General features: G+C 31.3%; 1 protein-coding gene across 4 annotated transcripts in view; it reads left to right on the top strand.

The window, feature by feature from the left end:
- The window catches only part of LOC140057221 (PAS domain-containing serine/threonine-protein kinase-like), a 30,624-nt gene that overhangs the window by 6,872 nt on the left and 6,776 nt on the right, over positions 1-16,976 (top strand). For 3 of the 4 annotated variants that reach the window (XM_072102786.1, XM_072102795.1, XM_072102801.1), the window contains 11 exons: positions 4,709-4,827; positions 7,695-7,840; positions 8,185-8,390; positions 8,682-8,852; positions 13,058-13,198; positions 13,476-13,610; positions 14,726-14,894; positions 15,309-15,410; positions 15,833-15,996; positions 16,218-16,377; positions 16,712-16,793. In XM_072102786.1, the coding sequence (XP_071958887.1) occupies positions 4,709-4,827; positions 7,695-7,840; positions 8,185-8,390; positions 8,682-8,852; positions 13,058-13,198; positions 13,476-13,610; positions 14,726-14,894; positions 15,309-15,410; positions 15,833-15,996; positions 16,218-16,377; positions 16,712-16,793 (1,595 nt within the window). The remainder of the gene's footprint in view (positions 1-4,708; positions 4,828-7,694; positions 7,841-8,184; positions 8,391-8,681; positions 8,853-13,057; positions 13,199-13,475; positions 13,611-14,725; positions 14,895-15,308; positions 15,411-15,832; positions 15,997-16,217; positions 16,378-16,711; positions 16,794-16,976) is intronic. The other variant, XM_072102809.1, reaches the window with a different exon arrangement.

Below are 16,976 nucleotides of genomic sequence, written 5' to 3' on the forward strand. Positions count from 1 at the left end.
ACAAAGTATTGCATAAACACGTAAATATAACAAAAACAATAATAGAAAAACAGACTGATTGTATTCTGTTTACTGAATGAATTGAGGTAGTTTATTCACACAGAAAAGTTTAGAATGTGGTGTCAAAACAGTAATTCTACTATACTGTAGATCAAACAATTAGAACAAAAGCAATTTAAAAGCGATAGCTGTAATAGCATGGTATTGCTAGGCACGTTTCTATTTCATTAATTTAATGCTTCACAAAAGGCATCCCATCTCAGCTCCTGTATGAACCACAGTGACCATACTATATGACCCACAGTGACATCCTGTATGACCCACAGTGAGCATCCTGTATGACCCACAGTGATCATCCTGTATGACCCACAGTGATCATGCTGTATGACCCACAGTGACCATGCTGTTTGACCCACAGTGACCATACTGTATGACCCACAGTGACCATCATCCCTTTTTGACAATATAGGCCTAAATTTCTCTCCATACAAACACTGCAGTCCATCTTGCTGGTGTCATTGCCTTCATAATAGCAATCAGAATAAATAATAACTATTATTCATCATCGTTAATATCTTTAGGAGATAAGAACATCTAATTGATATTCTCTTTACGTTCAATACAGCTAGCAGTAATAGCTTTCAAAGGGCAGCCTATGCAGTTTTCTTTTCTTCACTGAGCTCTCTTTGCTTTAATTACCACTAGGATTTAGTACCCTATTTAAGTATACACTGTATGCTAATGGTACCTATTATGTCTTGCGCCTAATCTCAAACCCATTCCCAATACATTAACTCAATAATTGTATTGAGCTTTTGTGAATTTTTATTTTCTTATTCAACATATTCTTGTCAATGCAAACATATAATTATGTGAAAAGTCCAATTTATGCGTCTGGCTCACATTTAGATTCGTTTTAACACTAATAGCGATGCTATGAGACTAGCGATAGTGATTTTAATTGCAGACGATCAACATAGTCAAATAGTCTCTGATACTGATGAGTGATGTGACGTTTGACAGTAGGTTGAAAATTGTAACTGTCAAAGTTTTCGGAATCATTACTTAGAAGGGAAGGAAGGTAACTGCATATAGTATGTAGTGATTTACTGTCAATCAATCATAAACGTCATGCTTTTCCTTTTCTTTAAAGTCTAAAATGACAAAATAGACACTCAGTCCATGGGATTCTGACTGAGAGGCTCAACATATTGATTGTACTGTACACAGGGCTTTCTCCACCATGTCCGTGAGTGGCCAAGCGGTTCAGACAGTAACTTTGATCCTTTGCCTTGTAATTTGTTCTTGAGCTATGGACAATTTTGTACTCTGTATTCTTTTTTTCGAAATAAAAGATGAAATGTATGGCATGGTAACGGTTTGTGGCTCCTTGCTCTATACTGTATCATTACATCGTCATCTGCTGTGAGTCTGTGTGTGCTGAAAGAATGAAGCTGCTTTATTGCAATGTATGGTAATTGATAAAAATATTGTTAATAACAGCTATACTGTGAAAAACTTTAGAAACATTGTAAATTTAATGTATTCATAGTTAAATTTTTTTGAAAATGAACACTTGTTCAGTTTGTATGATATGGGATTATAAAAAAGCTTTGCATAGAAATGATTACTGCCCATTTTCATTTGTACTTGGTCATCTTACACCTGAATTTATAAACCAAAACATCAACATACACGAATTTCCATATAAATTAATTTGCTGATAAAGCCATCACATGAAAGTATTATTGAATGTCAATGACAATATTACAATCCTCAGACATATTAGTTTTCAAAATTCATTCTGATCTCATTTGATTATAAAATCCTTGATACTGTATATTATTAGTAGATAGATGCCACTTGCATTTTGAACAGTAACCTCTATTCTAGCAGGAGCAATCCAGCATGTCTGTTTTGACAGTACAAAATGCGTGCATGATAACTTCACTGACTACAATTTTACTGTTACAAATTAATTAGATTTTTGAGTGGAATGGAATACATTCTATGTAGACATTTTCTCTCCATTCAATGATACAGTACAACACGTTCATTAGCACTGCAGCTTGCATCTTTATTCGGATTTAAAAAATACATTTTTAGTCACTTTATAGTTGATATTTCGGTTGCAGCAGCATTCATGTCTCACCTGGAACAAATATCTCAGGTGTTGATTAGTACCAATGGTACCATTGAATATCTCAGGTGTTGATTAGTACCATTGATTATTACTTTAACCATTGAATAGAATCAATCTCATGGAATAAACTTTTCAAATGGAAAAGATCAATCCTACTGAATATTTAGCAAATTGAATATTTTGTGCCATCACTAAAGTAACATCTTGTGGAAAATTAGCTTGTGATGAATATGGGATGTCATTTTTTTGTCCAGGTGATGACCTGAAATGAATACCAAACTGACAAGCACTCGCTTCTTTTGATACTATTAAATATTGTAAATGTATTGTGAATTGGGAATAAATGTGTGAATTAAAAAAAATGCAATTGTGCTCACCTGATCGCCATGTCAACAAATCAAAAATAAAAATCCTGGAGTTTAGTACTTATAAGTCATAAGTCAGAAGCTATCTTTTGCTTCAAAACATATTCATCTATTTGGAATTGGTGTACTGTATGTTAATTTTTTACGGAAGTCTTTATGAAGTTATGTATGTTTAAATTGTTAATATTCAAGGACATGCTTTTGATTTATAATTTTAAAATATACATTAAACATCTGCCTGAGCTGTTGTCAAAAAATACTAGCATGAAAAATAATAAATATTGTATATAATATCACAGCTTTCCTTTCTCTAGGCTGATGACGCAAATTGATAAGACACGACTAGAAGATATTAAATTTCAGATTTCTTTTATTTATTTATCATATTTTATGAATGTATTGATAGGTTGCTATAGCAAAGACTAAAATAACATATTTATATAATCTTGTGGTAAAGCCACATGCAGTTCTATTTACAGTAGAGATCTTAGATTAACATATTTCTATGGCTGTGTACAGAAGTGATTCTGTATTCAAAACATGTTTTTTACATTTAATTAAATTACACTTTAGGAAAAACATCAAAGCTGATAATTCATTTAGTGATTATCACTTTAGTAAATTAACTGCATTTGAACTGCTTCAATTAAGTGGAATTTAGATAAAAGATGAAGTGAATGGAGATGAGGACACACAATTTTTGTACTTGCATACATTTTTATTTTAAACAAAATAAATTAATTTAAACCATAAAATGAACTAAATATTTAAGTTAAATTAAATTGAAAAAAGGAAGGTTAACAATAAATGTTTTCTTTCTTTTGGATGGAAATTTATTCATAAAAAAATGTCTAGCTTACCTGGATAAACCGACAATAGCCTTTCTGTCCAAAGAGAAAAAAAGGATTACAAAAGGAAGATAACAGTAGAGCACACCTATATTTTACATAATTAATTTTTAATAGGCCTTTTTAAGGTAACTTACAATATAGTTGAATTCAATTTGAGCAAAAAATGGAAGAAAGTACCTGATATAACCAAACTTCAAGAAAAAAATAACTGAAAAGATTTTGTTAAGTGTTTATTTTTTTATAAAAAATTATTATTTTTGTCTTGAAAACATTTTTTTTGTTGCCATTCATCCTTATTTATTATTTATTTATTATCTCGCTGAAAATACATCTTTAAACACTGTATTTATCTTAGTGAAACAGATTAGATGAATGAATGACGAAAGAACAAAATAATGAGGAAAAAAAGGGGATTACTTGCATAAAACTAACATTTTTTCACATAATGAAATATACACCATGCATCGAGCAATAACCGAATTGATTGAATATTACTAAAAGTGATGACCGATTATAAGCAATTCGGTTTCAATTTAAATTGAGAGCATTTAGTAGATTTACGATAAAATTTAAGATTCTTTAAAAAGGAAAATAATCCACTTCAAATTTGAAGATCACGTTTTATTGAATTTAGCCGACTGAATTTAGCCGACTGAATTTAATAGACGACTGTTGCTCAGCATATTACAAAAGTCAGCTTTCACCAAACTTATTTTTTTAACAATATTATTAAAGTTGTATTGTCCCTCAAAACATGAATATGAAAGATGAATAAATAACATTTTGAATCTAGGCTTTTTTGTAGTTTATTTGGCAAAAAAAAAAAAGATTTCGCAATATCAAAAAGAAAAAAACATTGACTCTTTCTTTAAATTATAGTTTTCTTATTCATAAATAATTTTGTTTTTTCAATTTGTTTTTGGTCAAAGTGAATAAATATTGTATGACGTTAAAGTAAACACAAATTATCCAGGGAGACAATATATTTTTCTATATTCTTTTTTCTTGGCATACAGCATTAGACAAAATTGTATATTATATCATTATCAAGTATCACTATCAGGCAACTTTTAGTGAAGCTGTAGATTGAGAAGTTTATGGGTCGATGGAGAAAAAATTTGATACTTTATGAAAATGCCTCACCGAATACCGGACTCTCTGAAAACCAGAAACTCTTCCAATACCAAACTTTTCTTGTAGATAACAAGGTCCCAATTTTTTTTTCCATTAAAAACACATTGTGAATACCATGACTTCTGGAATCCAGACATATTTGGCCAGCTCAATGTTGTTCGATATTGTGAGAGTTGACTGTATGTATAATTTAATTGTTCCTTCTTTTTTTTCAGGGACGATCAGGAGGTGCTCATATATTTTCTAAATCATTCGGTGGAAGCTTGAAAGAATGGGAGCAGTTTGGCACACCTTCTTATCCATCACCTTTGGATCGGATTAGAAATGGAAAGAAGTAAGTCATTCATTTAGTTTATACTTGAATTTCGATTCATTGTTTTCAGAAATTTTATTAGCATTTCCTTCTCCTTACCAAGGAACATTTTGGTACCTCACCCTTGCACCAGGTCAGAAATGGAAAAGACCAGGAAAGAAATAGAACAAGCATGAATGTGCAATACTCGGGGTACAGCGAAAGAAGCTGTATACAGACGTATACAGTTAGAAAGTAAAGAAAATAGGTTTCGCCAGGGCTCGAACCGGGACCTTCTGCGTGTTAAGCAGACTTGACAACCACTACACTACGAAACCTCTTACATTAAAAATGTGGGTTACAGAAAGTTTTTTAATCCATTTAAATTACAAATAAATGGTAATAAGCACAAAGCAAAATAAACATGTGTAAAAGTGATAATTACTGATTACACAAAATAAGTATTTTAAAAAATAATAAAAATAAGATATACTCTGTATAATTATCATATTGCGTATACAGTACTTTTCACCATAAAGTTAAAAAAAAAGGTTTCGTCCGGGCTCGAACCAGGAACCTTCTGCGTGTTAAGCAAACGTGATAACCACTACGCCAAGAATCCGCATATAACCATATAACTACATAACGCTGTGGTGTGTGTCACACATAGTGGCTTCTTAATTAAACAAATTAATTAACAAAAAATTAAAAATCCGGCTCTATAGCTTTGAGGACATGTCCCTGTAGTATGTTCATGCCAAATCCCAGCTCAATACTATAACGAATAAGGGAGGAGTAGTACTTTAAAAATCGCACTTTTTACTCAATAGTGTCCAGATGGAGGAAGAGAAGGAGAAAATGAGTAAGTACTAGACTCGGGTACCCCGAGTAAAAAGATAAAGTACCGTATAGTGTCTTTGTTTTAACCTAGGTTCACCATTTTCACACTTTCCAATGATTGGGACAGTTTTAAATACTTTGTATCTGAAATGTTCAATTGGCATTAAATCTAAATAATTTTTTTTAGCTTTAAATCCATTTTATTATCACAAAAACAAGCTTAAAATATAATATGTTAATAAAATATACTCTATAAATATTATTATTTCCGAAGACCAACAAGTGTACATCCTTCAGTGCCATTGATTGCAGTAAATCATCGACTAAAGTACTCATTACTTCAGAAAATTGTGTCCTTGTGTTTTTTTATATTTCTTTATTACACTATCTTGTCATCATTGATTTGGAAAAAAAGTTACTGATAATGTTTATATTAAAATATATTAAATTATAACAAAAATAAATCGGTACTCCTTTTCTATCTGCTTTCAATTAATGACCACTTTAGAACTGGTCTATAGAATAAAGTTATTGATATTGAATATCGAAACGTGGCAGGCTGAAGGCGCTTGACCTTTGACAAGATCGCCTAAATTTTTAATATATTAACTTTACAATACTTAGTGTTGTATATTCTGGTACAGCCGCTCCATAATCTCTTTGCTTTTCTTCCTTATACTGTATCTATATTTTTTAATTTATACTAACAAATATCTTTTTTATTAATATAATAATAATAATATATCAAAAATTTATTAAATAATATTCATCGCATAATATGCAATCTACGATAATTTAATTATTTGATATAACAAATTTATTAAATACATAACATCATTGGAATAAAAAGAACAAATCACATATCTACACATAATCATAACATCGTATACTCTATCTCTAACAATTTATTCAATCTTCTATCGACTAAAGCCGAAGTATAGTCGTTATCTCGGGACCGTTCTATGGCCACCACCAGGTAGGCTTACTTCATTAAGGCTTCTATGAATGGATGTACTGGTTGGGAGCAGGAACGCTAGTAGACCAAACCCAGTACCGTTTTGATTACGATCAATCGGGAAATTACCTCATGACAATTAATTAATGACCACTTTAGAACTGGTCTATAGAATAAAGCTATTGATTCTACATACTGTAGGCCTGTGGCTTTTTATTGGAGTTATAGTTTCAGTGAATGCAGTTTTTTCGTATTTACTTTGTACTATTTAATAATGAATTCTATTCAAATCACAATTAATGTATCACAATTTTGTTGGATGTTTTATTTATGCAGTAAAGGCAATAGTCTACTTTAAAACCTATAGCCTGGATTATATGCTTGATTTATTGTCATGTTGTCATTTGAAAATAAAACGAAATGAGTTAAATCGTAGAATCGGAATTAAGACTCCGGAAAATTCATGTTATTTTGACCTGCTGTTCAATCTATCATAGGCCAATTAATCAAACAATCAATCACCAATTTTGCATATAATCAATACAGTAGATTCTATTCACTAATTTTCATAATCAGTTGATTTCAATCCTCAATTTGCATAATCAATAGATTTCAATCCTTAATGTGCATACTCAAGATTTCAATCCTCAATGTGCATACTCAAGATTTCAATCCTCAATTTACATAATCAATATTTCAATCCTCAATTTGCATTTAATCAAGATTTCAATCATCAATTTTTATAAATAATCAATAAATTTCAATTTTCAAAATCATTATTATTTTAATTATCAATTTATATAATCAATATATTTAAAAAATCAATTGTTACAATCAATAGATTTCAATCAATTTAATATAATCAATAGTTAAACATTTTTAATTTGCATAATCAATAGTTTAGAATTTTCAATTTGCGTAATAAATAGTTTTAAATAATTATTTTGCACACATTTTTTTTTTAATTCATTTGTTTTTTTTTTTTTTGTTGTGTAGACAGTTTAATTTTGTAAAATTTTACAAATTTCTTTCCTGGCTATTAAAGCACATCTTTATGGTTATTTCTGAAAATATTGATTTTGAAACATAAATAGTTTTTCTCTGTTATCCACAGGGAACGTGCGGCAGAACTTGGTGTAGACAAGAAATTGCATAGTTCATTGGAGCTAAACCAATCATTTCCAGTAACAGAAAAGTCACGGCTACATAAGGATGTACCACGCAAGGAAGATATCGGCATTACGTTGGAAAATTTCAAAGGTTAAATAATTTCTTCATGAATACAGACAGATTATCCACCATAATATTCAAATTTTTTTTTATTGCGCAGTGAAATGTTAATTCAAAATTAAAATGAAAATTATAATATTTGATGTTGTAAAATGAATTAGCAAGGTACATTCCATTTTAAAACCTCTATTTATTATAGGGACGTATCAAATTAAGTGGAAATTTTGTATCCAGAGAAGGCTCTATTGTTATAACAAGCTTCTTTATATCATGGAGAAACATACCATGTTATCAACAGTGAATATATCAATTATAATTTTAATACGATTTTCTCATCCTTTTCTTAATTTATTAATCAATATTTCTTTTTGTAGCTGACGGCCTGCACAGCTTCAGTTATGCCCCTGGTCACTCAAAAGGTTCATTTGCACCTTCACCCGCCCCTGATTTGAGCCAATCAATGGGTCAGTCATGGTCATTTTACAACTTCATTGGTGGCGGTCAAATTGGGATGACTTTCCCAACCACAGTCTACAATCCCAACAAAGCCATCTTGACCATAAAAGCTAGGTCAACTGAGGTTTGTAATGTATTTCCTCTTTTTTCGTTTAAACGCAATTGATGTGTGGCTAAAGTTTCGGTGACAAACCCCGGACTGCGCTGAGTTTACCTTCCAAATAAAGTAAAATGCAATTTCACAGGACCTTGGTCCATAATCTTACAAATTTTCTTCAGCCTTAATCATGGTGGCTGCGAAATAACAAGTTTGCGGAACGCTGGTCTGGATAACCATGCTTGCACTTATTGGACGCGATTCAACAAGCTCATGTAAACACTATGGAACTTTCATGATGTGATTCTTTTACTGTAGATTCTGATTGCCAACCGTATGTCATCAGAATTGTTTGGATTCACAACTGATGACCTCATTGGTATGAAGTTATCAGACTTGTTAAATGCACCGTTGAATGAGAGGCAAACCACCCTCGTGGAAGAGCACATGGAAACGTCTGGAAAGGTTGTGATGTTATCCGGAAAAGTGGTATGATTGAGAGTTTTTTTCGTTTTTCCCATAGTGTATATGAAACAATGTCATCATATAAATTGTACTTAATTCTGGCCGACACAGTGCAAAAGTATAACTATCTTTACCCGGGGTGTGATTAAAGTTGCTAAGTATGATACATATACAGTAATTACTTAAGCCACTGAAGTGAGTACACACTCTGGTTAAAATAGAATTGATGTTGAACAATGTTAAAAAGTTACCATGAAAGTTGTAATAACAAAAGTTTGCACACAAATTGTAAGTTTAACTAAGTTCACAAATTTACAAAAAAAATGTTTGTCTTGGGATCCCTGTTTAGGGGACACTTCTATTAAAGAGTCATTTTTGTGAAATTAATAAGGGTAGCATATAATAATAATATGTTTCACTACTACAGCCAACCCATGTTAAGAGAAACTTTGTGAAGTCCTGAATTTTCACCTTAATAGATGTTTTCATTTATTTTATGCAAACATTGATAAAATCTGTAACAATAAGTGACAACCAAGCTTTAATCCCTGTTCTATAAAGCGATCAATCCAAAGACCTTTTTTCATGTTGTCTTGTACACTAAGTATTTACAAATCTTGGTAGGCCAAAGTTCATAAAAACATATTACTGTAGCTTGTGATAAATATATTATATGATTACATAGGTGAACTCATAAGCATATCTCATTATGGTTATAACAACTAAAATATATTACAACTGCTATTTCTTTCCAGTCAGATGTTAGATTTCTTCAAATGCAAACTAATTAAATCTATCATCTAATTCCCTGTAGCTATAATTACAATTCATGTTCTGCTTTTCATGTGGAATTAGTTAAAATAAATTTCTTTGTTACCTGAAGCTAACGGCAAATCCAATTTAAACATGAACTACAAGTAGAAGTAGGTCTTTCTGTGTGACTGTGCACCATAGTAATTTCTTACATTACATTCATGCCACGAAATACACATTATTTTACAGCGTATAAATTATAATAGTACAGTTATTCTCATACTGGATGCAGTGAATACACTTTATTGATTGTCGGTAAATGCGCTGCTATTTGTGTGCACTGCACGTTCCTGCATAAACATAGCTACATGCAGCAAACACATTTTATTGGTTGTCGATGCGGACGTGTGCTCTTTTCTTTGTGCACTGCATGCCCCCATTGCTTTCTGTATGCAAGAAACATACTCCATGATGACTTTACTTCTGTGTGCACTGCACTATCTGCCTGGCTATCCAGTGACTTCATAATCTCTTTCTGTATGCCACTGTATGTAAATAGTAACTTTGTTCGTATTGTTGATTACCACTCTAGAAGGACACGTAGTGCCACAAATTTAAATTATAGGATTCCAATAATTAAGGGCTGCGAACAAAAAACTTTTTATTACAACTCAATAAAAGCCTGGAACGCTATACCATTATATGTTAAAAGTAATATTTCATTAGAAAATTTTAAATTGTCACTAAAAAAGCATCTCCTCAACATTTAATTCTCATGTGCAATAAATTATAAAAAGGTTTTAGCATAATGCAGTAAATCAATAATTTTCTGTAATCTGTAAATTAAGAATATATAATATAAATATAATAAGGGTAAAAATTAATTGTAATTTTGTTACTTTAGTGCAATAAATCAATTTTTGTATATATCTCTTATTATAAATCTTTCTTAAAACTGTAAATTAGGATTACATTTTTGATAAGTGTTAGATAAACTGTTATTTTTAAACTTTTATATTTTTATGCCATTTTTTAAGGATTCTTTTGATGTAATTTGTATGTTCTTTATCAGTTCCTTGTTTTTAGGACCCAAGTGGAAATAAGTTTTTAACTTTTCTTGGCATTCCTTGTAATCAAGGCCTGTGTTTCTGTGCAATTGTTTTTTCTACTTTTTTTGCATTGTTTTTATTGTTTTTTAACCTTGATTACTAAATAAAGAAATTCAAAATTCAAATATGTGAACTACAAACTTTTCTCTCTGTATGCGCAACATGTAATCTTCTCTATCTCCGCTATTGTGCACTTTCTGCTTGTCTCTCTCCACCACTCCCTCTGTCACTATGCATGTCCTAGTGCGCACTACACATGTTTCTTTATGTCTACTTTCACATCTGATTTCTTTATGTCCACTACAGACTATATGCTAGTCTTTATGCTAGTGAATTAATTTAAAGTATATTACCTTAAATATTATAATATTTTCATAATGAAAAATTTATCTCTCCACCACATCCTCAATAAAATACTAATTACAAAATACTTCAAAGACAACTTATGTATTCATTATCATCATCAATACCTATTTGTTATTAGAAATTTTAATTATAATTTTGGTTTAGAATTATCACAGCAGCAAAATATTATCGCAATATACAGTACATTGCGCTAAGGACAGCTGCCTGTTCACAAACACACACACATTCATGATGAAACACATTCTATTATAGCACTATACATTTTCATTACGAATGTACTAAGTGTGAACCAGCCTTTACCTCTTCTTTAAATGAAATTATCATATTACCTTAATACGAAAATTTACAGTCTTTACAACAAACTGTGTTTTATTACTAATAAAAAGTCTAGACCTTAATTTTTAACGCTGTATTCTGTGTCAATTCCCTCAAACAACAGGTATAATATTCTGCCATTGGCATGTGTGTGCATTTCTTTTCTAAATGGGCTTTTTAATGTACCACTGAGAACAAGGTATAATTTACTGAACTAAAAATAAACGTCGGAATACAGTAATACTTGAAAATATTGATACAGCTTTACAGTTGTTTCTAAATATATTTCAGAATATAAAAATAGAAACTGTAATAACATATTATTTTATTAAAACATTAGACCATTAACATTAAATTAATATTGAAAAGAGAAATAATTACCTACATAATTATTAAGAAGACGGGATGATTGCTTTTCATCAATGTTCGGAAAAAAAAATGAATTTCTAGAATATTCCATAATAATGTTTGAATAAAAATGTAATATATGTGAATGAAATTTAAACTATAAAGTTTTCTTTAATTTCAAATAGTCTTTTTGAATGAATATTACTCTCTTTACTTGAACATGGAATCCACTGATGACAAAATGGTAGGATGTCTGCAAGCAAACTTAATTCGGCAGATAACCTCATCTTTTTTTTCTTTTTTTTTATCAATCAATCAATTATAAATTTTATTTCTCAAGTAAAAACAAAGTACAGATAACATTTCCTAAAATGAGATAATAATTGAGAAAAGGGGTACCCCACTGGATGCTTAAGCCTTAAAATGTGGGGTCCAGGCAACATTATTTAATTAAGGTAAGGTTAAAGAAACATGTAAATAAACAATATGATAATTAGCAAAAAAGGCATTTAACTTAACGAATGCAGTAATTTAACAATGATAGTAGAAACAAGGTATTCATGTAATTTAAACTTAAAACAAGACATAACATTAATAATTTGAGTTCCTCTGGTAGAGAATTACATTTTATTTTGTGTTTATTTGAAATTTGTGACCTTTCAACTCTCAGAAGAGAGTTAATGCCCTGCGGCTCTCATTAATAGAATAAATACAAAACATACAAGAAAGCTACATTCATAATTTATCATGTCTAGAATGAAATAAACATATTAATTTCATCACATTAACAATAAAGCAATATGCAATATTATGAATCATTTCCTTTAATAATGACTTGAGTATTATAGCCTCGTCCTGCTTATAAAAAATGACTCAAAGTTTTAGGCAGGGTTTATAAACTTATTTTATTTATAGAATTAGAAAAGACAATTGTCGTAAATATTACCTTTCCACATGAGAAATAACATAAAAATCTTATTGATGTCACAAACTTCAATAAAAATAAAAAACATTTGTTGCTAAATTTCTCTTGGCATATTACCTATCTGATGGTTTACAGTGTCTGCCATAACATCTCACTTTTTTTCATTAGAGATCTATACGGTAATTTGTTGTATATAATAGTAATAGGCAAACTCTGTAATACAGTGTCACATATGTATCACATGTTTCATACATCATGTACCATAAGTCTAACCTAACCCTATGTGACTCTGTGTAAAGTAACTTTTTAGTATTGCTCCCTAATTTGTTTCACAGTAAAGTGTCCCCTTAATGATTATTTGGATGTCCCAAATGAAGGATTCTAATTGCATTCTACTGTGATTTTGATTGTAGATGGATGCTATAGATTGCAATGGGCTTATATTACCAGTATCTGTATGGATCAAGAAGATAACGAACGATGCAGACCCTAGATGTCTGGTTGTCATGGAACCAGTGGACAAGGAGTCTGCAGTAGCCACCATTGATGCCTCTGTAAGTAGGGATCATTGCAATGCTTGTTTACTCCAGTTACTGCTGTAGTGCTAGTTTTCTATTTAATTATTTGGAAATTTTCAAACATTTGACAAATTATTATATTCATTTAATATTTTGCTATATTGTGTTTTTGTTTATTAAATGTGATTTAGTTCACTTTATGCCTTATCTCATGTAGTTATAGTGATGCATTATTATTTTATTTATCAATACAAATTAAATTGGAACAAATGAGAAATCAAATGAAAAAATATTTCGTTGATACTTGTTGTAGGGTTGTATTTTGTCAGCTGACAGCCAACTAGCTTACATTCACGCTTACTCATCAGATTCAGACTTGATTGGAATGAACATTAAGCAGTTAATACCATCATTCATTCTGCCTGATGCAGATTGTAAATTACCGAAGGTACTGTATGTACTGTTTATTCTATTAGAGAGGTTTCGCAATCTTACGATAACGAAAACGGATACGTCACGCACACGTATTCGTTTTCGTAAATCAATAAAAACGAAATATTGAGGGCGCCATCCAAAATATGACTGCGGTAAATTTGAGCGAAGCGCAGGTACGTGTTGCTTGGTGCTTGGCTGCCTAGTCCTAGCGTAACATCAAAGCGAGTGAGGACTTTAAAAACTGCTATTTATCAACATTGACCTGGCATTTTAGTAAATTAATTTAGTATTAATTACTTTAAATAAATCTATAAATATATTATAACCATGAAGCATTCCTGATTCAAATGCAAAATAGATCAAAAACTATACTCGTTTTGTAGTTACGAATATGACTGGTGATATTCGTCAACACGAAAACGCTTTACGAATATGAAATGGGGATGAGCTCAAAAGTTTCACAAATGCGTGATGTATTCGTTTTCGTTATCGTATTCGTAAGGTTGCGAAACCTCCCTAATGTCATGTTTGCTTATGCTTGGTATTAGGTATAGAAAGTTGTTGCTTATACTGGGTTTATGGGGAATAGCTTTATTAGCTCTGTCTACACTGTGTTGTGCCCATATATGGACATGATGATGTCATATCACTACCATATTTGGGCACTATAGTTTGATAGTGTAGACAGAGCTTTACACTTTGTTTGCGCATAATTACTTCTGTCGTCTTGTCCCCTGAAACTCTTAGTCAATTGTGTTTCTACCGTAAATCTGAAAAGGAAACCGACGAGAAAACATGAAGAATAAAGAAAAAGAATAATTAGAATTGGTAGATATAGTATTTGTTTTGGGCTAAAATTGAGATCTGAAATCCGGAAACTCTCCTAAAAGCTATATAATTATTGACATCCAAATGGGTTCCAAATTCTTTTTTACCATTAAAAACACATTCAGAATCTGGAACCCAAGGGTGTCCGGTATTGAAATGAAAGAGTTAACTGTGTCGAGAAACTCAACAGTTCTTTTCAGAAGTAATATACATTGTGTACCGCAAACTCTATATTTCACCATACAACACTTCAAACAATAAATGTGTTTACCATGTCAATTTTATGAATGCATTCGGCAGGAAATAAGAAAACAAAGGCTGACTGGAAGAACTAAAGATGGCTCTACGTTCCCTTTGAGTGCTCTTCTTAAGCCTATTCCAACAATGCAGTTACCACTGCCTGACGTAGTGGAGGCAGCCAAGCCTCAATCTGCCCTTAACAGCCAAGAATTAACATCATCGACGTCAGGTACTTTAGTTCATTCTTGCTCAACTAAAATCCTTTCCTTCTACATCATCATTATTTTAATGTATTTGCCACAATTGGAATTTAAGCACCTTTGCTTAGAAATTAGTCACCTACACTTTTTTCACCTATGCTTGAAATTGAGTTTAGTCACCTACATTTAAACTCATCTGCTTTATACATCTATGCTATAGAGTTTACCTACATACACTTTAGTTACCTATGCATGGAATAAACTTTAGTCACCTAACGATACACTTGGAGTTTAGCTACCTGCGCTTAAGATTTAGTTACCTATCTTGGAATTTTAATCTTAATTTGCTTATAAAATGTTGCAATTCCGTCACCCAACTTTTTTATTTTTCTAATCTTCAAAATCCATTTTATATACATACAAATGCTTTCTACCACATACAGGCTCTACATCTTGTAATGCTTCAATGGCTGTGAACTATGGAACGCCAATGTCAACGTCACAATCTAACACATTCCCAAACTTTACAGAGACTAGTAATACAGGTACAGTATGAAGGTTATAATACCTCAATCTCTTTACCCATTGGTACATTTATATTTTGTATAATTATCGACATATTTAATTAGTAACCAAAACGACCATAAATTAATAATAAGTATGAAAAACAATCCTTTTTTTTTCTGTTTCTCAAGTCATATTCCTGTGATCATTGACTTACCCTGGCAAAATCTATTTTAGGTATTCAGAACAATACTGTACATGCTACAAGAAATGAATTACAATACCATTAAAATTGTATTAAGCTTGCGTCAGGGAGTTGAGTAATTGGTCAGATATGTGCCCTACTCTTACGTAGTAAAAGTTACGTCACAGTTGTGCAAACATTAAACCAAATACTATTAAGATAAATCGATTTGGATGTTTGGATGGTAAAGTAGTGTTCATATACCACTTGAATTTCTAGGTTTGTCATCATCTGGAGCTTCTCAATGTTACCAAGCAACAATCTGGGTGTTAGCCAACATCAGTGGAATGTTGAGTGTGCTGGATAATGGTACCATTCACAGTGTCAATCATAATTTCTCACTCATGCTGTTTGGCTTCCCAAAACATGAACTTGTTGGCAAAGTAGGCAACATTTGTTATCTTTCTAGACCTTCTCTTTTTATAAATGGGGTGTATCTTGGGGTGGAGTTATATAGAATTGTTCACCTTCCAAACCAAAGGTCCTGTATTTTCCAATTTATTCACCTACTAAACATAATCAAGCCAGGTCTCAAATGCAGTTAAATATCTTGAATAAAATATAATATAATATAATAATTTATAATTTTGCTTTACCTCTCCAGCACATTACCAACCTAATTCCAGAATTCTTTGACCATTTGGATATTATTGATGATAGTTCAATGCCCTTACCCCCATTTGATGATGATGACCCCGGGGGTGGTGTAGTCTTTCATCCTACCAGTTCCAGAGCACACAGTAGGCAATCTAGACAGGATGATGGTATGTTTTAAAGTATATTATAATACTTCATGACACTTAAGATGACAAGTTATAACAAATTCTTGTGAATGGGATTTAAAAATATATTTTCCCTCTGTGTAATTTTTAATTTTGTTGTTGTTGAATAGGCAATTTTAATTAAACTATTTTTTCTATTAAAACTATCTATATTTTGTAAGCAAAAATATTTTACTGTGAATTTCGTTTATTTATTTTAATAAAATTTGAATAAATATTTATTGACTTAATAGTGAAATACTACAGATAGTTGCAGTTTTTGGTTCATAGGCTCCATTCTTGTTCAAATTGAATGCATTATATTGTTTTTTTTCAGATGATGGTCCATTTGACAAGAGTGGTACTGACAATATCTCACAAGCCTTAAATCAGCTACGCTTGTCTGGTCAACCTGAAAGGTATCAATTATTGTTATTTACTTAATAGGTGATGGATACTATATAAAATTCTGGTATTTTTGGAAAAAATAAAACAATTTTAATATTCTTCCGACGACCTAAAAACTACACCCGACGTTATCTCAATACCACTCGTCTGGTCGGGATGTTTCGTACGATGCTGTCTAAGTTGCCTTTAGGTGA

The sequence above is a fragment of the Antedon mediterranea genome, chromosome 1, assembly GCF_964355755.1.
Source record: "Antedon mediterranea chromosome 1, ecAntMedi1.1, whole genome shotgun sequence".
In the NCBI taxonomy this organism is placed as follows: Eukaryota; Metazoa; Echinodermata; class Crinoidea; order Comatulida; family Antedonidae; genus Antedon; species Antedon mediterranea.